Here is a 17557-nt window from a genome sequence, read left to right on the forward strand (position 1 = left end):
GGTTAACGTGGTTGTAGGAGGGGGTGTTAAATGAGTGAACACGTACACACGTATGCGAAAGGGCGGCGCTGGTCGAAGGGACGTCGATCATTGTGTTTGTGGATTCGTTGGAATTCATTTCACCGCGACCTTGGACGTCGACGCGCCGTACAAACCAACCGACGAGCGGCAACTGAGCGAGCGAGCGCCGACCTTGAGTATATATACAGCTCGACGGCGCATGCACTGTCAGCTGTTGAATGTTCTCGAAGCGCGACGCTACATGCGCGTCCACTGGAGAATCAGGAGAATTGTAGATGTCGAACGCGGTGTGTAGAGGAGGAAGGGTGCACAGATGGTGGAGGAGTGAAGCACGCGCGGTGTGTAGAGGAGGAAGGGATGCACAGATGGTGGAAGAGTGGGCGACGGCGCGACGGCGCATGCGCGCGCGTCAGCTGTCGAATGTTCGAGAAGCGGTGCGGACGGCGCGGACGGCGCGGACGGCGCACTACAAGGCGCGAGTATAAGATGCTTCCGCATCTAAAAGCAAATACCAAAAAACAGCTAAAATGATTGTATGTCACCTACTTTTCCCACCATTTCAAAGGGAGCAACGTGAAACACCATTATTGTCAACATTATATAACATTCTGGTTCTAACGTTCACGCCATGTTGACGGTGTCATTGTTACATAGACTTATGAGAGGTCGCGCTAGCTGAAATAAATATTTGCAGCAATATAAAGCTCGCTAGAACATACAAAAATTACCCATGGAAGAAAGAATAGGGGGCCACAAATAATGATTTATATACGTTTTTGAATGAGCGTTGAAGAACAATGGTTTATGTTTGTACACCATATATTCGTAATCAGCCAGATGTGCTTACGAGCTGAGATTTACTACCAAAAAATTCGTTAGTTTAGAAGATATTTTGCGCAGTGCAGTTATACTACAGCAATTAACGCTGTCTTGTCTTGTCTCGTCGCCTAGATGATCTTGGCTCATACCCACAAGGGGGATTGACCACACTGTGCCTTACAATGGAAATTTTTTATACAACGCTTGCAAATAAATAGAAAAATTAGATAAGAATAATAATAATGTTCCTTTAAAAACTTGAAAAAGTGCGTAATAATTTGATAAACCAGAATATATAAAACAAATTAGTAAAAATGAAGAAGGGGGACGAAGAATTGGATATATCTGGCAGAACCACTAGCAGCCTATCCTCCCGTTTGCCTGAATGAATTTATGTAGCGCTGACAGGATAACACTGCGGCCCGCACCCAACTGGCTGGCTCCAAACGATAAAAGGGTGGATGTATTACCTAGTGCCAGGCGGATTCAAGAGCAGCTCTGACGAGGCTCTCGGTATCGCTTTAGCAAGGGCGGTTAAAAAGATCACAGTTTCACCCCTTGGACGAAGCAGTGATTGCGATAAAAACAAATTTTAGTGTTATACGAAGTAAGCTAGCAGTTAATTCTTTTCAATCAGATTTCACGTAACTTTATATACGCTGGTTTAAGTGAGCTCAGATGCCCCAGGGAGAAGAGCGACTTCCATGATGATGTCTGAAATGGCATGCGCACGAGCTTTCGCGACCTCGCCATTATAATTGTTATCGTTTCACGTCCCAAAACCAGGATATGATTATGAGAGACGCCGTATAGGGGAGGCCTCCAGACATTTTGTTCACCTGGGGCACTTTGACGTGCGCCTACAGCATTTCCGCGTAATTGAAAAATACGGCCACCGCGGCTGGGATTCGACCCCGTGACCTCCTGGTCAGCAGTCGACCAGCATGAGCACTATACATACAGGGCGGGTAACTGCGCTATCATGATCAATGTTCAGAGTTGGTCTTCGAGCGACACACTCCACTCCCCGGTCCTCCATGTACCTTAATTCTCCGTCCCCTAACGTAAGATGGCCGGGGCGTTCTCCTCAGTCAAGCTGCTTGAGGAGCCATCGATGGCAGGCTTCGCACGCGAGGCAATGTTATTGCACGCGACCTTCGAGCTACGGAAGTGACACGCTTGTTTCATCTCTGCTTCAGCCGCGTTTTTCTCCAGCGCTCACGTCCTTTTACTGGAGCGTAGATCATACAATGCTCGAGACGCTGTTTTATATATTAAATTCATCCGGAACGAGACAGTGACGGTGATGGCAAAAACGTGCTGAGAGTGTCAGAATAATTGCTATCGCAATAGAAATCGATACAACTGCAGCACTAAACGTGGGACTTGAAGTTCGTGTTGCCCAAAATAGCCATTTCATTCCCGTCTGTGTGAGATCACCACTTGTCAAGCTACAGCAGCGAAGTTCGTGCGAGGCTCGGCGTGATACAGAGCAAGATTACGTTCCTGCATTGCTAAACGTAACGAGTGATGCGCCAACACAAGCCGCATTGTTAACACCTTGAGGTTGCGCAAACGTCGCCTCAGTGACATCCCACCCCATGTTCCACCCCTCTCACCGCGACGACCTTCAGCCCAGAATGTCTAATGCTCCTCCCACCATTCTCGCGAGGTATCGCGACTCGCAGTGTGTGCCGCGAGATTCGTCACCGACACGCTGTTCAAACAGCGACGACCCCAAAAAACCAACGACGCCATGAAGGAGCCATTCAGCGTAGACGCTCGTGACCATGCATGCGTGCTTGATTGTATATATATGCACGCGAGTCCCCACGATAGAGATTTCCAAATAGTTGCTCCGATGTGCGCCCCCTTCCGAGTCACGCCATCGGCCACGCTCGTTTTCATTGTGTAAATCCTAGACTGATTTTGCCCGCGGGTCGCACTACAAATTACTCAGTTGTTCACATTTTACAAACTGCTGAAACCGAAGCGACTGACAACGTTGTTCGTAACGTAAAACCTCACAAACCGGTGAAAATGAATGGTTTCCACGGTCTCATCTTCGCGTACCTTGTTATTTCCACGCTGAATCTCGCTTCAAGTATGTCGACTAAGAAGGCTATGATGAACCATGGAAGCATGAAGGGGGCCGGGAAGCAGCAAGGCTTGTCACGTGGCAACAATATGCAGAGCACGATGTCACCGTCCAGCGCACCGAGCGAAGAAGACGAAGACGAGTCCGCGGAAAGCGAGAGCATGGAAGCTGCGCAGATGGGCGAAGGTGGAAACAACTGCACGATGTCGAGTATGGACATGGGCGCAAAAAAGGGCATAGCCAACGGCGACATGAAAGGTGGCGGAACAGCCTCCCCAATGAAAAACATGAAGAGCAAAGGGGACATGGGCATGACGAAGGCAAACTGCACCGCTCAACAAATGGGAGGCACGGGGAAAGGCGGTGGGAATAGCACCAGTATGACAACGATGATGACGAAGGAAAAGAACAAGATGCCATCTACAATAGCGACGCCGAGGGGACGTCGGAACTGTAAGCCCTTTTCGAAATGTACAGTTGATGACGAAAGCTTGCTCGATGATTATACGATCCGACGAAAGATACAAATTTAAGCTTCGTTTTTGTTTGCAGCAAAGAAAGCAATATACGTACATTGGTGACGTGCGCTAGCAGCATAAGTGGTAGACCGTGGCAGAATATTCGTAGTTCAAATCGACAAAAAAAAAATAAGTTTTTACTGCCATTGATGGGATACTTTCACTAATAATGTATTGATTAACAGAATTGGCTGTCAGTTCTTGTCACGATATGATAGCGCATAAGAGCCCCTCGTGGCTATGAGCCCTGTTTTTTTTTGTGGTCAAAATTGAAGATACTACGAGGTTTTTACTCTCAACTGTCATGTCAAGTTCCTTAATTATCACCTCAGTAGTATTATGGCATTAATTGTCTAGACCTCTAACTGTAGCGTTTGTCCTTAATGATCGGTGATAAACTTCTTACACCGTAATTCAGTAGGTTGGTTCTGAAAGTCTGATGCTAGTAAATTTGAATAAAAAATTTAGCCATGGTGAATGCCCAATTAGAGGCTTCTCTGACAGATTACAAACTGAGTGAATTACGTTTCTGTTACTGTATTAAGAAACATTTTTGCTCGAAGTAGCACAGTGGTAGCCTTCCCATTGCAATCGCTCATTTATAGGCGCAATCACGATGACCGGAATTTTTTTCAATTGAGCACCCTAAAAAAGGAACTTTTGTATAAACACAAGCCTAAAGAAACACACAATGAGAAATTACGTTTGCGCCCTCCCCGAGTGGGATCTCGTTGTGGACTAGTGCTTTTATCGCTGTCACGTTGAATTCCGGGTATTGCAGTTGAGCAACCAATATTGTGCCTTTAAGTAGGTGTCTAACACGTGATGTCTTTCTCTTCTACCTCGCAGAATACCACTTGCCTCCGGGATGTCACTTTTGCCCGGAATCGTGGCTCAATAACCTGCCTAAATAAAGCCAACAGCTGTGATTCAAAGGAAAACACCTGGTACGATAGGTAATAGACAATTCTCAGTGGCATCTAAGACTCCCTAGCTTTTTGGCACACAGTTGTATTTCTGCTTCTTTCCAACCCAGTTGATATAATATTCTTCGTAATAATGACTGAAGGTCATCTTAGCAGCTGAAAGCGTTCATTTAGTATCAAACATTGCTGAGAATGAAGTACCAGAAACGTACGCGGAATGAGGCATAAATGTGCAGATATCCACAAGCCGGACCTGTTCCCGTACTACAGAACACGCTCCATCATTTTCATAGCAGCTTTTTGATCACAGCAAGCATATGGATCTCCTCCAATGAATTTAGGCTTGAAACTACGCGTGTTAAGGCAGACCAACCTTGTTTAAACCACTCAAGTTTTAACCTTCGAGTTACCATGTATCGTTTTCCTCTCAATTTCGTCCTTATGTTTTTGTTGCCTACCGTGCACTAAGCGCTTTTCTTCCCATCGTCCTATACAATAAATTTTCTCCGCCCCTCTGACGTTGGGCCTTGGACACGCTTGAAAAGGCGTGCGAGTGCACCTTTCTAAACTCGCCGTGGTTGGACTTCTTCACAGTGGAGAGATACACTGTGCATACCTCCTTGATTTTTTGACGTCCGTGACCATATGAAAGAACCCCTAGCTCTATTTAGGAAACATCAGGAGTTCCTTCGACAAAACCAGCTTTATTGCAATTTTTTTTTCTACCGCTCCCTTGAGGACATCGTAGTGTTATGACATTAAATTCAAATGTGTATTTGAAATGTTCGACTGTTAAACATCTCTGGTGACTTATAGGAAGCTTTGGAAAAAGACATCAGGCATAAAAGTCAGCCAGTACGTGTTTTGTCGCGAGTCGATTTCGGGCGCTGCGTTGGCACGCTCTTCGCAGCAAGTATGGGGAGGCCATGCAATGTGCGAGGAACAGCGAGCTTACGAAGAACGGCGACGAGAGCAGTGTGTGCCCGGCAGCTACGCTGGTCAGCCAACTTCACGGAGCAGAATGCTCCGGAGTTTCGTTTTTGTTGTTACCATATCGCGTAGACTAGAGCCGCATACTAACTGCCGAGTGTTCGTTTTTTTTTTTTTTTGCTCCTCCTGCGAGTCCGCGCTCCACTTCTCACCAATACCTAAAGCACTTTCTCAGGCTCCATACATTCTCTCCAACTCCTTAGACTCTCTTCAAACTTTCTTTTCCTTTGACTTTCTTCAAACTTTATTTTTTATCTTTCGTACTCAAAGCTTAGTCAAACTGTATCGCACTGTGCAAGAAATTTGTTTCGGTAGGCTGGGGGAAGGGGGCACCTCCTTGATTTCAGGGGCGCGTACCCCCTGGAAATGGACCTCTTTCACTGTCTATATGCCATGGCGAAACAAAATTTCGGGACGGAGGGCACGAACCCGATGTGCCAACCCCTTACTACGTCCCTGCGAGCATGGCAGTCCGCGCACCCCAGAGTTATTTTGCTTTCATTAAGTCCACATATCAATTAAGCACACAACTGAGTTGCCAAATTCAACTCCTCGGACGATTACACCTTTTTATTTCTTTATTGGCCTCGAAACTCTTCACTCCTTGTGCCAATATTAACATCACAAAGCTGTGCCGTTTCTCCCTCCCGTTGTTATCGTGGGTTTTGCCCATAACTTACATCATATAACTGCCTCCTTTACCGAACACCAAGCTACTTGCTTTCGTGTGTGCTTGAAGACATTTCCAGTGGCTCCGTCTGAGCAAATGACAGTCAATTCAGAGATTTATTTTGAAGCGATCTATTGATACATCAAATTATTCTCTCGAGGGCACGCGAATGTTCAGAAACATGTAGCTTTAACAAGCGGTACATAAAGACTAGACAGTTGGCACTGAAAATATCAAACAAACGGATATCTAGGGAAGCTGCAGTGGCAAAATGATGTGAATCAGTGCGTTGACTTTCTTTTTTTTTATGAGTCGTGACTTTATGTATCACCACCGCGTGTACCAACATGCGCAGGTTATATCGTAAGATAGTTCATAACGAAAATAAAACAAAAGACCCCGTGCAAGGAAGCACAGGTAAAACGAGGCCTCTCAATAGACGAGCACGCGCTTCCGGTCGTGGCCGATGTTCTTCAGCGCAGGTTGGCACACATTGCTGACCAATAGAGGTGGACCGCAGACGAGGATGACGCTGTACGAGGAAGGTGGTGGCAGGTACTTTTCCAAGATGGCCTGTGTCAGTGGGCCCGCCAAGTAGCCCACGTGCGTTTGGCGAAACCTGTTGCGTTCTGGCATCTTGGTGAGCACGTGGCACAGCCTGCGAGGCCGGTGTTGAAGCGACGGGCCCACATTTGTTATCACCAACAAATAAAGAAGCTCGCGTAGAGACACGGACAGATCAGAATCACAGATTTTTCATAATGAAAAATTGACCGCGTATCTGCGTACTTCGCTGCAAATGTCCTAGAAAGGCGATAGTCTCCTGCCGGCATTCTTTTGTGCATAGCGTCACATTTTCAGCACAACCTATAGAACACCAGGGACGTTTAAATTACGTGTGTAGGTATAATCTAGTAAAAGAACACACCACTCAATCCTTACATACCTATGTTGCGCCTGAGATATGCCCCATATTGGCTTTCTGATTGACAATCTTCACAAGTATGAACGCAGCCACCAGTTCAAAGTGGCGGGGAACTTAAACTCTGACATGTTAACTGAATCGTGCATAGCAGACAGACAGATAGATAGAAGTGCGTTCGGTTCGCGAACAGAAATGCTTCGCACTTACGAGTAATCTGCACATGCGCAAACATGCAGTGTATTCGGCCCGGCACTTGTGCAGCGCACTTTTTACTCGACAGGCGGTATTTGTGTTGTCTTTATTACTTCCCTTATGTTCGTCTCTGCGCATCTACCTTTTATCATGAATGTACACGTAGATCGTTCTGTCTTTCAGAGACGCGTATATCTTTCTTTCTTTCTTTCTTTCTTTCTTTCTTTCTTTCTTTCTTTCTTTCTTTCTTTCTTTCTTTCTTTCTTTCTTTCTTTCTTTCTTTCTTTCTTTCTAAGCTCTATTTACTGCACTGTCACAAAAACCACCACATCATGGTGGACCAAATGCTCTACCTGAATGTCCTGCGATGGCTCTCGGCGTATTCGTCGAGCTCCTTGTGCATGATGATATCCCTCTCTGAGTGGTTCACGTTCACCATGAACATGCGCGTGAAATCGCTCGCGTCCGCAAACGTCTGGCGCAGCAGCTGCAACATGGGCGTCACTCCCGTACCGGCAGCCACCAGACCGATGTGCGAGGCGACGTACATCACGCTACTTTTGTCCAGCAGGAACCGGCCACGACCAATGTACTCGAACTTCCCCTTCGGTCCCTGAATCTGTACGGACGAACAACGACAATGATTACATACCGTAAGCTACCAAGCCGTCTAATAAACAACAACAGATAGCTAATCGAAATAATAATTTCTGGAGCCGTAAGTGCGGAAAAGCAAGAGGCAAGACCCGACGTAATTAAAAGAAACGATGTTCCTTATGCCTTCCCCTCAGACGACTTGTACTCGAAAGCCACCACTATCTTTTAGATGCGAAGCTTCTTATGGTAGAGCTCATTCGGTGTGCGGCGTGACCACGCTTACTGCGTATGTGCGTCCATTCCCTCTCTCCCCTCTCATACGCTCACCCTCTCTCACCTCGCAACGGCGATGCAGGCACGCCTCCCTATACCTTCCCTAGCAACGGCGACGCAGTCGATTGTTGTGTAGAATTTAACGTCCAGAACCCGCTGTATGATTATGCGAGATGCCGTAGTGAACGGTTCCCAAAATTTTGACCACCTGGGGTACTTTGAAGTGCACCGAAATCTGAGCACACGGGCCTACAACATTTTCGCCTCTATCGAAGATGCAGCCGCCGCTGCGGGGATTTGATCCCGCGACCTGTGGGTCAGCAGCCGAGTACCTTAGCTTCTAGGCCACCGCAGCGGGGTAAGCGTGGGCTAGCAAGTTTCTTGACTGAAAAAGTTGATTGCTCGCGCTCCCATCTATTTCCTAGCCAGCCCGTATGTATTTGAGACTCCGGAGGGTGCGTAACTTAGAAGTGTGGCAGCTTGGGCTAGTTGGTATGGCATGACGATAGTTATAGCGCGAGAACAAAACGACGACGACGACGACGACGGCGCAAAACGGCGCTAACAGGGTCAACCGTGAAAGGAGACATGTGACTACGTTGCGTCTGTTGAGACGTGGCCGCATAGTTTCTTTTTTTTTTCGCCATGCCACACGCGAACCCAAAAAATAAGAAAGTGATGTCCAGAGGCTATTGCATTTTTTCGCAATGCGTGTCATCATGGTGAATAGATGGCAACATATCGTTCTATTACTTCCTGACGGACACAGACGATGCGCGACGGAGAACGGCACAAATCAGAAACTTGCGCATAGGAATGAGGGTGACGGACACTACGGTAGTTGGTTCCAATAAATTCGCTAACGATTAATTACTTCTCTTCGGTGAGTACACCATTATTCAGCGTGTGCGCATTCTCATCAATTTTCGGGCTTCTCTAAGCACGAAGTATAGTTTCGTTCATATAAGTAAATGGTTTGGAAAACTTATTGCGTTACGTCTGTGATTGTATTCTTCGCATATGCTTGTTTTCAGCGAGAGTCATACTGCTACTCATTCTCAATTTAAGCTGCTGTAATCCTTCCTCCCGAAAAATATTTTCAAAGTGTGTATAGACGGTTTCACCAGAGCCTGCTGATTTCTAGCAACATTGTCGTTCACCGAAAAACCACCCCTGGATGCTTCCGGTTTCTCTTGTTTTTGCGTTTGTTGCTGGCCGCAGCTGCTTGTGTTCCGATGTTTTATGCGGATAAAATTATTCCATGAAGCGCTGGCAACTCGAGCACAGCTATGTCAAGCCAGGATGCTGTCTACATGACTTAATTTTATATGCTAGTCAAAACGTTCTGTTTTCTGACTGATGACGATAGAAAGAGTGCCTGCATTGTAGCGATCACGCGAGAAAACTGGATCCACACTAAGAGTGCGTAGGTTTGTTCTGCACTTCATCAAAGGCAATGTAAAGCTCAGCGCGCAGAATGATGACACAGAGGCGATACTCAGACGTTAGACTAGTCAAAGGCACCCGGTTACTGGGAACACATCATGCAGTCGCTGTCGTCTTTCACCCATGGCACGTAAGTGTACTGACGCCTGAAATGGACAGCAAAGCGTGAAAGCTGACACTGAAAATCCATCGCAAAGGTGTTTATTTTAGTTTGAGTGATATAAATTATGTGCACTGTTCAAAACAACACGGGACACTAAGTACCCGCGCTTAACATGAATCGCTGCACAGTGTACGCCGTGGTGACCACGTTTCGTTGTCGTTACGTTTGATTGTTTTGAAAGCGACGTCGGCGAGTGGGCTCTCATCTGTGCGAGCAAATGACTCATCGCCTGTCATTTTGCGCTAATCAACATCGCCACACTCTAAGCTAATGTATATTTTGGGTGTGAACATGGACTGTAAATTTAGGTAGGTTCATCTTAATTTGATTCATGAATAGCTTACTCGTGAGCAGACCATAATAGTTCGCGTGACCCTGCAGCCACAGTTGACGTCATCAAATCAGTACATTTTATAATTTCTCAGTCACATGAACCGATTCTGATCACCATTGATCTCTTTAAACATTGCCTGGTGTGACACAGGCGCAGAAATAAGCATTTTATCTTGAAGTTGTATGCTTAGACGAAAACACAAATATGTTCGGGGTTCAACAGGAGGAAGGTTTCCAGTTCTTGTCGAAAATCTGAGTTGAACAACTTCACAATTAATGAAGCGACTGTTCTGCATGTCGACGATGTGGGAGCGCTTTGAAGACGCGGACAGGGAAAAGGCAGGTGTGCGCTGTCCATTCCCGATCCGCATGTTCAAAGCGCATCCACATCGTTGCCATGCAAAACCAACTGGCTTAATTAAGTTCGCTGACAAACTTCTGCAGTTTATGCATTTTATGTTTGTGTAGGCGTGACCACAATCAGAGGTTACACGGAGCAGGGAGCCGCGCTCATCGGAACGCCACGACGTATATTTTGCGCGGCGCCCATCGGCAACGCGAGCAGTGTTACCTGCTGTATAGAAACCTGCACTTGCCGTGAATACGTCGAGCACCATCATGTAGCCACTAGACGTTGCTGCAAACACATCCCAAAGAATGCGTCAAAAATAACAGAGCAGAAAACGGAAACACACCACGAAAGCACCGCCAGAACCATTGAAAAAGCATTGCCGCAAGTGCCGCACAGGAAGTATGTTGGGGTAGGCCGTTCGGCGCGAGCCAGTTTGTTTACGAACACCGAAACCGTCTATATGCACGCACACAAACACAAGTATGAATCACAAATATATATATATATATATATATATATATATATATATATATATATATATATATATATATATATATATATATATATATATATATATATATATATATATATATATATATATATATATATATATATATATATATATATATGCTCGAACCACCTTTGATCAAGCGAGGATGTCACGTGATGAAGTCATCATGTGACTTCGCGTTGGGCGACATGGGGACGTCACGATGGCGCTATGAATTTTCGTGATCTTTGACTTCCTGTTGACGTCATATTGGGGCACAATCAAAAGATTTTTTGCATCACTGGTGTTGACAGCATGAATGGATGCTTCGGTTGTCGATGGGGCACCTATGGTTTTCGCCTTAAAAGCATCTTAGGCCTGTTGGCACAAAACTTCGGCGGAATAGCATAGCTGAAACGTTACAAGGACGATGTTAGCGGAACGGAGTAGCGCTTATGAAGTCTTCCGTATACTCCGTCCTTGCGTGCACTGTTCCATTCGCATTAGGATGTGAGGTATGGCGATGAGTGTGCACCTCGTCAGCTCACATTTTCGTTCCCTCGTTCACTGGCCTGGCCTTTGTGTTCTAGAACCACTGCCGACGATGGAAAGCTTTTCAGCATAGGCTTCTCGTTCATGTATGAATAGTTCTCGAAAGGCACAAATAGGCGATAGAACAAAGAAAGCTGTTAGAAAAGTATACGTAAGTCAAGCTCAATTTGTCAAAGTTCACTACGTAGCACTATGCTGAACGGTAGTCGATATAAAAATATACAAATATCGTGGCATATATTAAACGGTATGGAATTTGGGGTTCTACTTGGTTCAAGTTACGCCGTAGTGGGCGGCTGCCGAATGCCTTTCACAACGTGCGGTTCTGAAGCGCATGCCATATGAGTCACAGTGTAGAGCAGTGACCAATCATCAAAGGAACAGGAACGGAAGAAAGTAATCAGTGTGATGTAGGAAGCGTGTGAGGGAGAAAAGCAAATGCACGCTGCCACTTCTGTGCTATAGCCGCCATCGCAGATGGTTCCAATATGCCAGCACGTGACGCAGTTTACCAGCATGCCAACACGTGAGTAAGTACAACAACAACAACAACAACAACAACAACAACAACAACAACAACAACAACAACAACGACGACGACGACGACGACGACGACGACGACGACGACGACGACGACGACGACGACAAAAATAAGAATAACAATAATACCTGGGTTTTCTTAAACGCCTCTAAATTGAACTTCACAGGCCTCAATAATTTACGTCTGCATCGAAAATGCGGCCGAGATTCAGACTCGCAGGTTGCGGGATCAAATCCCGGCTGCGGCGGTTGCATTTTCGATTGGAAGAAGATGCTGTAGGCCTGTGTGCTCAAATTTGGTTGCACGTTAAAGAACCCCCAGTGGTCGAAATTTCCGGAGCCCTCCACTGCGGCGTCTCTCATAATCATATGGTGGTTTTGGGACGTTAAACCCCACATATCAATCAATATCATCAAGCGGCCGGGATTCAATCCCGCGGCCTTTTGGTCAACAGTCGAGCTATTTAACCATTAAACCACCGTGGTGGGTCATGTGACCAAGTGCTTTTAATTTACTGTTGCACTGCTATAGACTATTATAGAAATGTTATACAAGCACAGCATACTGTGGCCTTTGATTCTTCATATGTCATAGGAATTAGTATTGCGTAGTGATAAGTAGTAACGGTTAGGTGGCAGTAAAGAATAATATCACTTCATGATATCAGTTGATCAATATCAGTTCAGAATACTATCCAATACTTTTTGTCATTTTGGTGCACTTGTGGCTTCAAACTTTTGAAATATTGTAGAATTTTTTGAACATTTGCCATTTTCTAGCCCGGACAAGGTCCTTGGCATCTGCGTGGGTATGTAGTTATTATAAACTGTTGCATTCACAACACTGCATGTTATTCAGATAGATAGATCAGCAATGTAGAGTAGCTAGCGTAAGAACTGAAGAAAGATTTTTAGGCAAACATATACACTAACATAAGCCATTAATATTTGCAGATAAATGGTATTCGTATTACTGCAGTACCTTCATATCACATTACTCTATCAAATGGATGAAAAAGGCACTCCACTGCGGTGGTCTAGTGGCTAAGGTACTCGGCTGCTGACCCGCAGGTTGCGGGATCGAATTCCGGCTGCGGCGGCTGCATATCCGATGGAGGCGGATATGCTGTATACGCTAATGTGTTCAGATTTAGTTGCATGTTTAAGGACCCCGAGGTGGTCGAAATTTCTGCAGTCCTCCAAAACGGCGTCTTTCATAAGTATATGGTGGTTTCGGGACGTTAAATCCCACACATCAATCAAATCATCTGTGGGCGCATCATATATTGCGATATTACCGCGGCAAACTCGAGTCCGAGGTCTTGCTCGCCTAAAGTGCCGAGGCGCGCAGTCCATTTTCCAAAGCAGGGGTGGCCGGTGGAAATTACTCAAACAGGCAACTTTTTTTTGTAAAGTTGCCTTCAGGATACGGTTGCTCGCAATGGTAACGAAAGCAGGAAACCAAGAACAAGAAGGATACCGCACGCACAGCCACATTACGAGAAAAGCAACGAACAAGCCTTTCTGTAAGATGTGGGCTTTCGGATGAGCCAACAGGAAGTGGGCTGCTTTCCGCCGGTTCGTTGGCCGGATCCCTGCTAGGAAATGGAGTGTGCTTTGGAATCTCCCTATATCGGCGTGTTCGTGAACGACAGCACCGCATATCACAGTTCAGCGTTGAGGGGTTCCGGGCGCCACTCACGTGTGCTATTTTAGTTCCGTTGATGCTGCAGATACTCGAGGCATTGTCACAGAAAATGAGCATGAAAGCTAGCGAGTGAAATTAAGTATAGAAAATGCGTTCACAAGGCCCAGAGTGTACCAGACCGCGCTCGCACGTCGAGAGTATACTTTGTGAGCATTCACAATTCTATCAACACCCTCGCAGCTTCCCTCCGTTCAAAGGGGCTCATGTTTCCTACTATCGATGCTTGGGTGGTGTTCCATCAAACGCAGTAAGCTATTAATCTTTGACACCGTGGTCCCTTAACATACAGGTGCCCCAAGAGTGAAGCGGAACCCACCATCTGTGGCCAAACTATACGCAAAACTGCATGCATGCCAGCCTGCTAATCAAAGAAGTGGTTAGTAACGGGAATAATCGCTGAATCTTCTGACGCATTTCTGTTTATAAATAAAGAACCACTTCTCCGATAGAGCGCAGTGGCATCTAGTCTTGCCTAATTTGGAGCCCCTCGCGTGCTGAGTTTTACTTTTGGACAACCTGTACACCACTGAAATGATGCAGGTGAAGAAGACATGGTTTCGAGTATGGGCACCTTCTGCTGTATCTTTTACAATTGACAATGGCGGCTGAATGCGCTGTTTTGTAGAATATTTTATAAATTCACTTTGGTGTCCCCGTATTTGGTCTTAATCTTGCAGTTTTGCACATTTTAAGTCTATACGAACACTATTATAGTATACACGCAGATGGATGAAAACAGTTGGCTGGGTGAATTTGACGTTTCATTACATTAATTAACGTTGCGGTATACGAACGTTAGAAAACATTTATTTGACATCCCAGTATGGCGACGCCTATGTGTATAACGTATACTCGGCGCACATTCAAAGGGACATCGCATTGCTTAGTACAAAAGAGGATTTTCAAGGGGTTTCCTGATGCTCATGTTCAGCACGAATTGTGCGTGTTTCGGGTCTATATGATAAATGTGCACATAAATGAAGAGCTGAAGTGAGCTCGGCAAATCTCAGCGAACGACGAAGCTTAGGAAGTTGGCGTACTTGAGCCAAGAATTTGAAAATGGAAGACACTTCAGTGGCGAATTGAACCAAACGTGTACTACTCGCACTAGCCAGTAGGTACTCCGCCTATTTTTAATTTCTCCGCACACTAATTAATAAGAATTTTCAATTACATATTTTTGTAATTATGGATGTAAACCCAAAATATGAACACTAAGATGTAGAGCATTTCAGAAACCACCGGCTAATTTGTTTCCTGTACGATACGTCTCGCACTGTTACTTTTTACACGTTGTAAAGAAAGCCTATAGCAGCACTATAGCAGTGCGCTCGCGGTCCGTCACATGGCTTCTTCTCACATTTCGCGAGCTTTCTTTACAACGTGGGAAAAATAACAGTGCTAGACGTATCTTACATGAAACAGTTTAGTCGAGGGTTTCTGAAAATTCTCTACATATAACAGTGCTATAGACGTATCGACAAGAACCAATTTAGTCGGGGGTTTCTGAAAATGCTCTACATCTCAGTGTTCATATTTTGGGTTTCCACCCCATAATTAAAAACGGTAATTAAAATATTAATTATTAGTGGGGGGAGAAATAAAAGTAGCCTGAGTAGGCCAGTGCGATTCTATAGTACGCATTTGGTTTAATTCGCCACTGTAGTGTCTTTCATTATCAAAGTCTTGGTTCAAGTTATTTGGGACACCTTGTATGCAATATGATAGGCGGCCCTGTGATGTCAAACGGCAGCGCCCTCAGGAACACAGTTACACAGTACCCGGAATAGGTGGCGCTGGTGCGCTAGACAATGACGTCGTAAGGTAATTTTGCCTGCGCTAGGTGGCTATATAGCTTTCACCGAGCGCCGCCGTCGAAGCGCCATTGTCGCACATCTCATAAGGCTCTCAAGACTATTGTACTGGGAACAGTAGGCGTCATTGAGCCGAACACATACCTGCACGGGATCACCCGGTGAAAGGCTGTCCAGCGTTTGCGACATAATCCCACCATCTGGGTATTTCAATGATGTTCCTTGCCGATACACCTTGATGATGATGTCGAAAGTGCCACGCTGGCCATAGAGGCTGACAGGTGTGTACGGACGAACCAGCAGCCGCTCCCCTTTGTACAGGCTCAGGTACACGTGCTGTCCAACGGCGCAACCGAGCACCTGTTTGTGCACACAAAAAATAAAGAGAAGCAGAAAAAATAACGTTATTTTTTATCAGGTCGCTTACCAGGTTCTATATGTCACATATATAATTCTGAAAGCAAAGTCCTTTGACAATACATGGTCATAGCATTTACGAGCTGGAAGCCCAAGCTATAATATACAGTCCGTCCAAGACTGTAGCTTCGGTTTTACAAGAACAAGATCATGTGCAAACAACTCGCAAGCTACTATGACGTTCGCCGTTATAATTCTCCAAGCAAGGTCTTCAGTTGCCTTGGGCCCCGCCGGGGTAATCTAGTGGCTAAGGTACTCGGCTGCTGACCCGCAGGTCAAGGGATTGAATCCCGGCTGCGACGGCTGCATTTTACATGGTGGCGAAAATGCTGTAGGCCCGTGTACTCAGATTTGGGTGCACATTAAAGAACACCAGGTGGTCGAAAGTTCTGGAGCCCTCCACTACATCGTCTCATAATCGTATGGTTGTTTTGAGGACGTTAAACTCCACTCAGATCCAATCAGATCAATTTTTAGTTACCTTGGAAACTTTGCATGTCCTTGCTTTGCCTTTCACTGTTGACTAAATGCCAGCGTTGTTGCCGGCAGCATGTGAAATATTGCTGACTGCTAAGCGTGCGTGTCAAGGGCCCATTGTCAGCATGAAGAAAGGTTTCACAACATAATAAAGAGAAGAAAAGAAAGAGAGGAAGAAAGAAGAGTAGATTATCGACGAGCCCACCATCCTTCGCTTGTTTTAATTTTCCCGCTAAGAGATCATTGATAGATTGATATGTGTGGTTTAACGTCCCAAAACCATCATATGTGTATGAGAGACGCCGTAGTGGAGGGCTCCGGAAATTTCGACCACCTGGGACTCTTTAACGTGGACCCAAATCTGAGCACACGGGCCTGCAGCATTTTCGCCTCCATTGACAATGCAGCCGCCGCAGCCGGGATTAGATCCCGTGACCTGCGGGTCAGTAGCCAAATAAGTACCTTAGCCACTAGACCATCGCGGTGGGGCCCGCTACTGACCTGGTCCTCGCTGGGCAGCGCGAAGCGTAGCAGCACCGTGTTGTGCGTCACTTGCACCCGCTCCTTCAAGTGGACGATGTAGTCACAGTGAATATTCTTCAGCAGCACAATGTCGGGCTTCTCTTCCGAGCTTTCTGCGTTGCGCCGAGCCCACAGGATCAGGATGCCGGCGCCGGCCGCTAGAAGCAGCAGCGCTTGATGAGTGCTCGTGTCGAACTGGTCGAGCATTGAGATAATCGAGAATCAGCCTCGGTGACACGAAAAAGCGAAGTCACTGCGGCCACGAAAGGAATGGTGGCATATACGTGTCACCTGATGGACGATGGTGATGATAGTTCTTTTCGAAAGGCGTGCACACATAATTAGTAGAATCGGGATCCCCAACTTATCACTTAGTATCTCCAAAAGTGCAGCGCGCATAAAGTAGGAGAATGAGAAAGAACAGAGAACGAGTAACCATTTGTTACTCAGCGTTTTTGTTGTTGTGTGTTCCTTCTCGGTGTCCTGTTTTACAGGACAGGTGTGTCCTGCACCGTTGAAAAAACAACGAAATAACGCAAATAAAAATTGATAGTCCCGCGTATTAGTTCAAAACAAAACGAATGATTAATAAGAGCACAATAAGATTAGAACGTAAACTGACATGTTGACTGTGGCTGACCATGCATATTGCCGTACTGCGCGCTAGCCATATCCATTCAGCCATCGTGTCCCGGTAGCTTTAACGTTGGTGCC

The 17557-nt window shown here is 45.9% G+C and overlaps 2 protein-coding genes across 2 annotated transcripts; one reads left to right on the plus strand and one right to left on the minus strand.

Annotated features, from left to right (window-relative positions):
• The first annotated feature begins 2655 nt into the window (after positions 1-2655).
• LOC119173415 (uncharacterized) lies at positions 2656-4397 on the plus strand. The gene is made up of 2 exons (XM_037424244.2): positions 2656-3391; positions 4306-4397. Coding segments are annotated over exons 1-2 (513 nt in total). The 5' UTR covers positions 2656-2880; the 3' UTR covers positions 4308-4397.
• A 1535-nt stretch (positions 4398-5932) lies between these two features.
• Positions 5933-17050, minus strand: LOC119173788 (NADH-cytochrome b5 reductase 2). Its single transcript, XM_037424573.2, has 4 exons — positions 16823-17050; positions 15572-15787; positions 7513-7778; positions 5933-6700 (listed from the first exon to the last, which is right to left on the minus strand). The coding sequence occupies exons 1-4, from the start codon at positions 17048-17050 to the stop codon at positions 6475-6477; spliced, it is 936 nt and encodes a 311-aa protein (XP_037280470.2). The 3' UTR covers positions 5933-6474.
• Between the last annotated feature and the right edge of the window lie 507 nt (positions 17051-17557).

Source organism: Rhipicephalus microplus, chromosome 5 (assembly GCF_043290135.1).
Source record: "Rhipicephalus microplus isolate Deutch F79 chromosome 5, USDA_Rmic, whole genome shotgun sequence".
Taxonomy (NCBI): domain Eukaryota; kingdom Metazoa; phylum Arthropoda; class Arachnida; order Ixodida; family Ixodidae; genus Rhipicephalus; species Rhipicephalus microplus.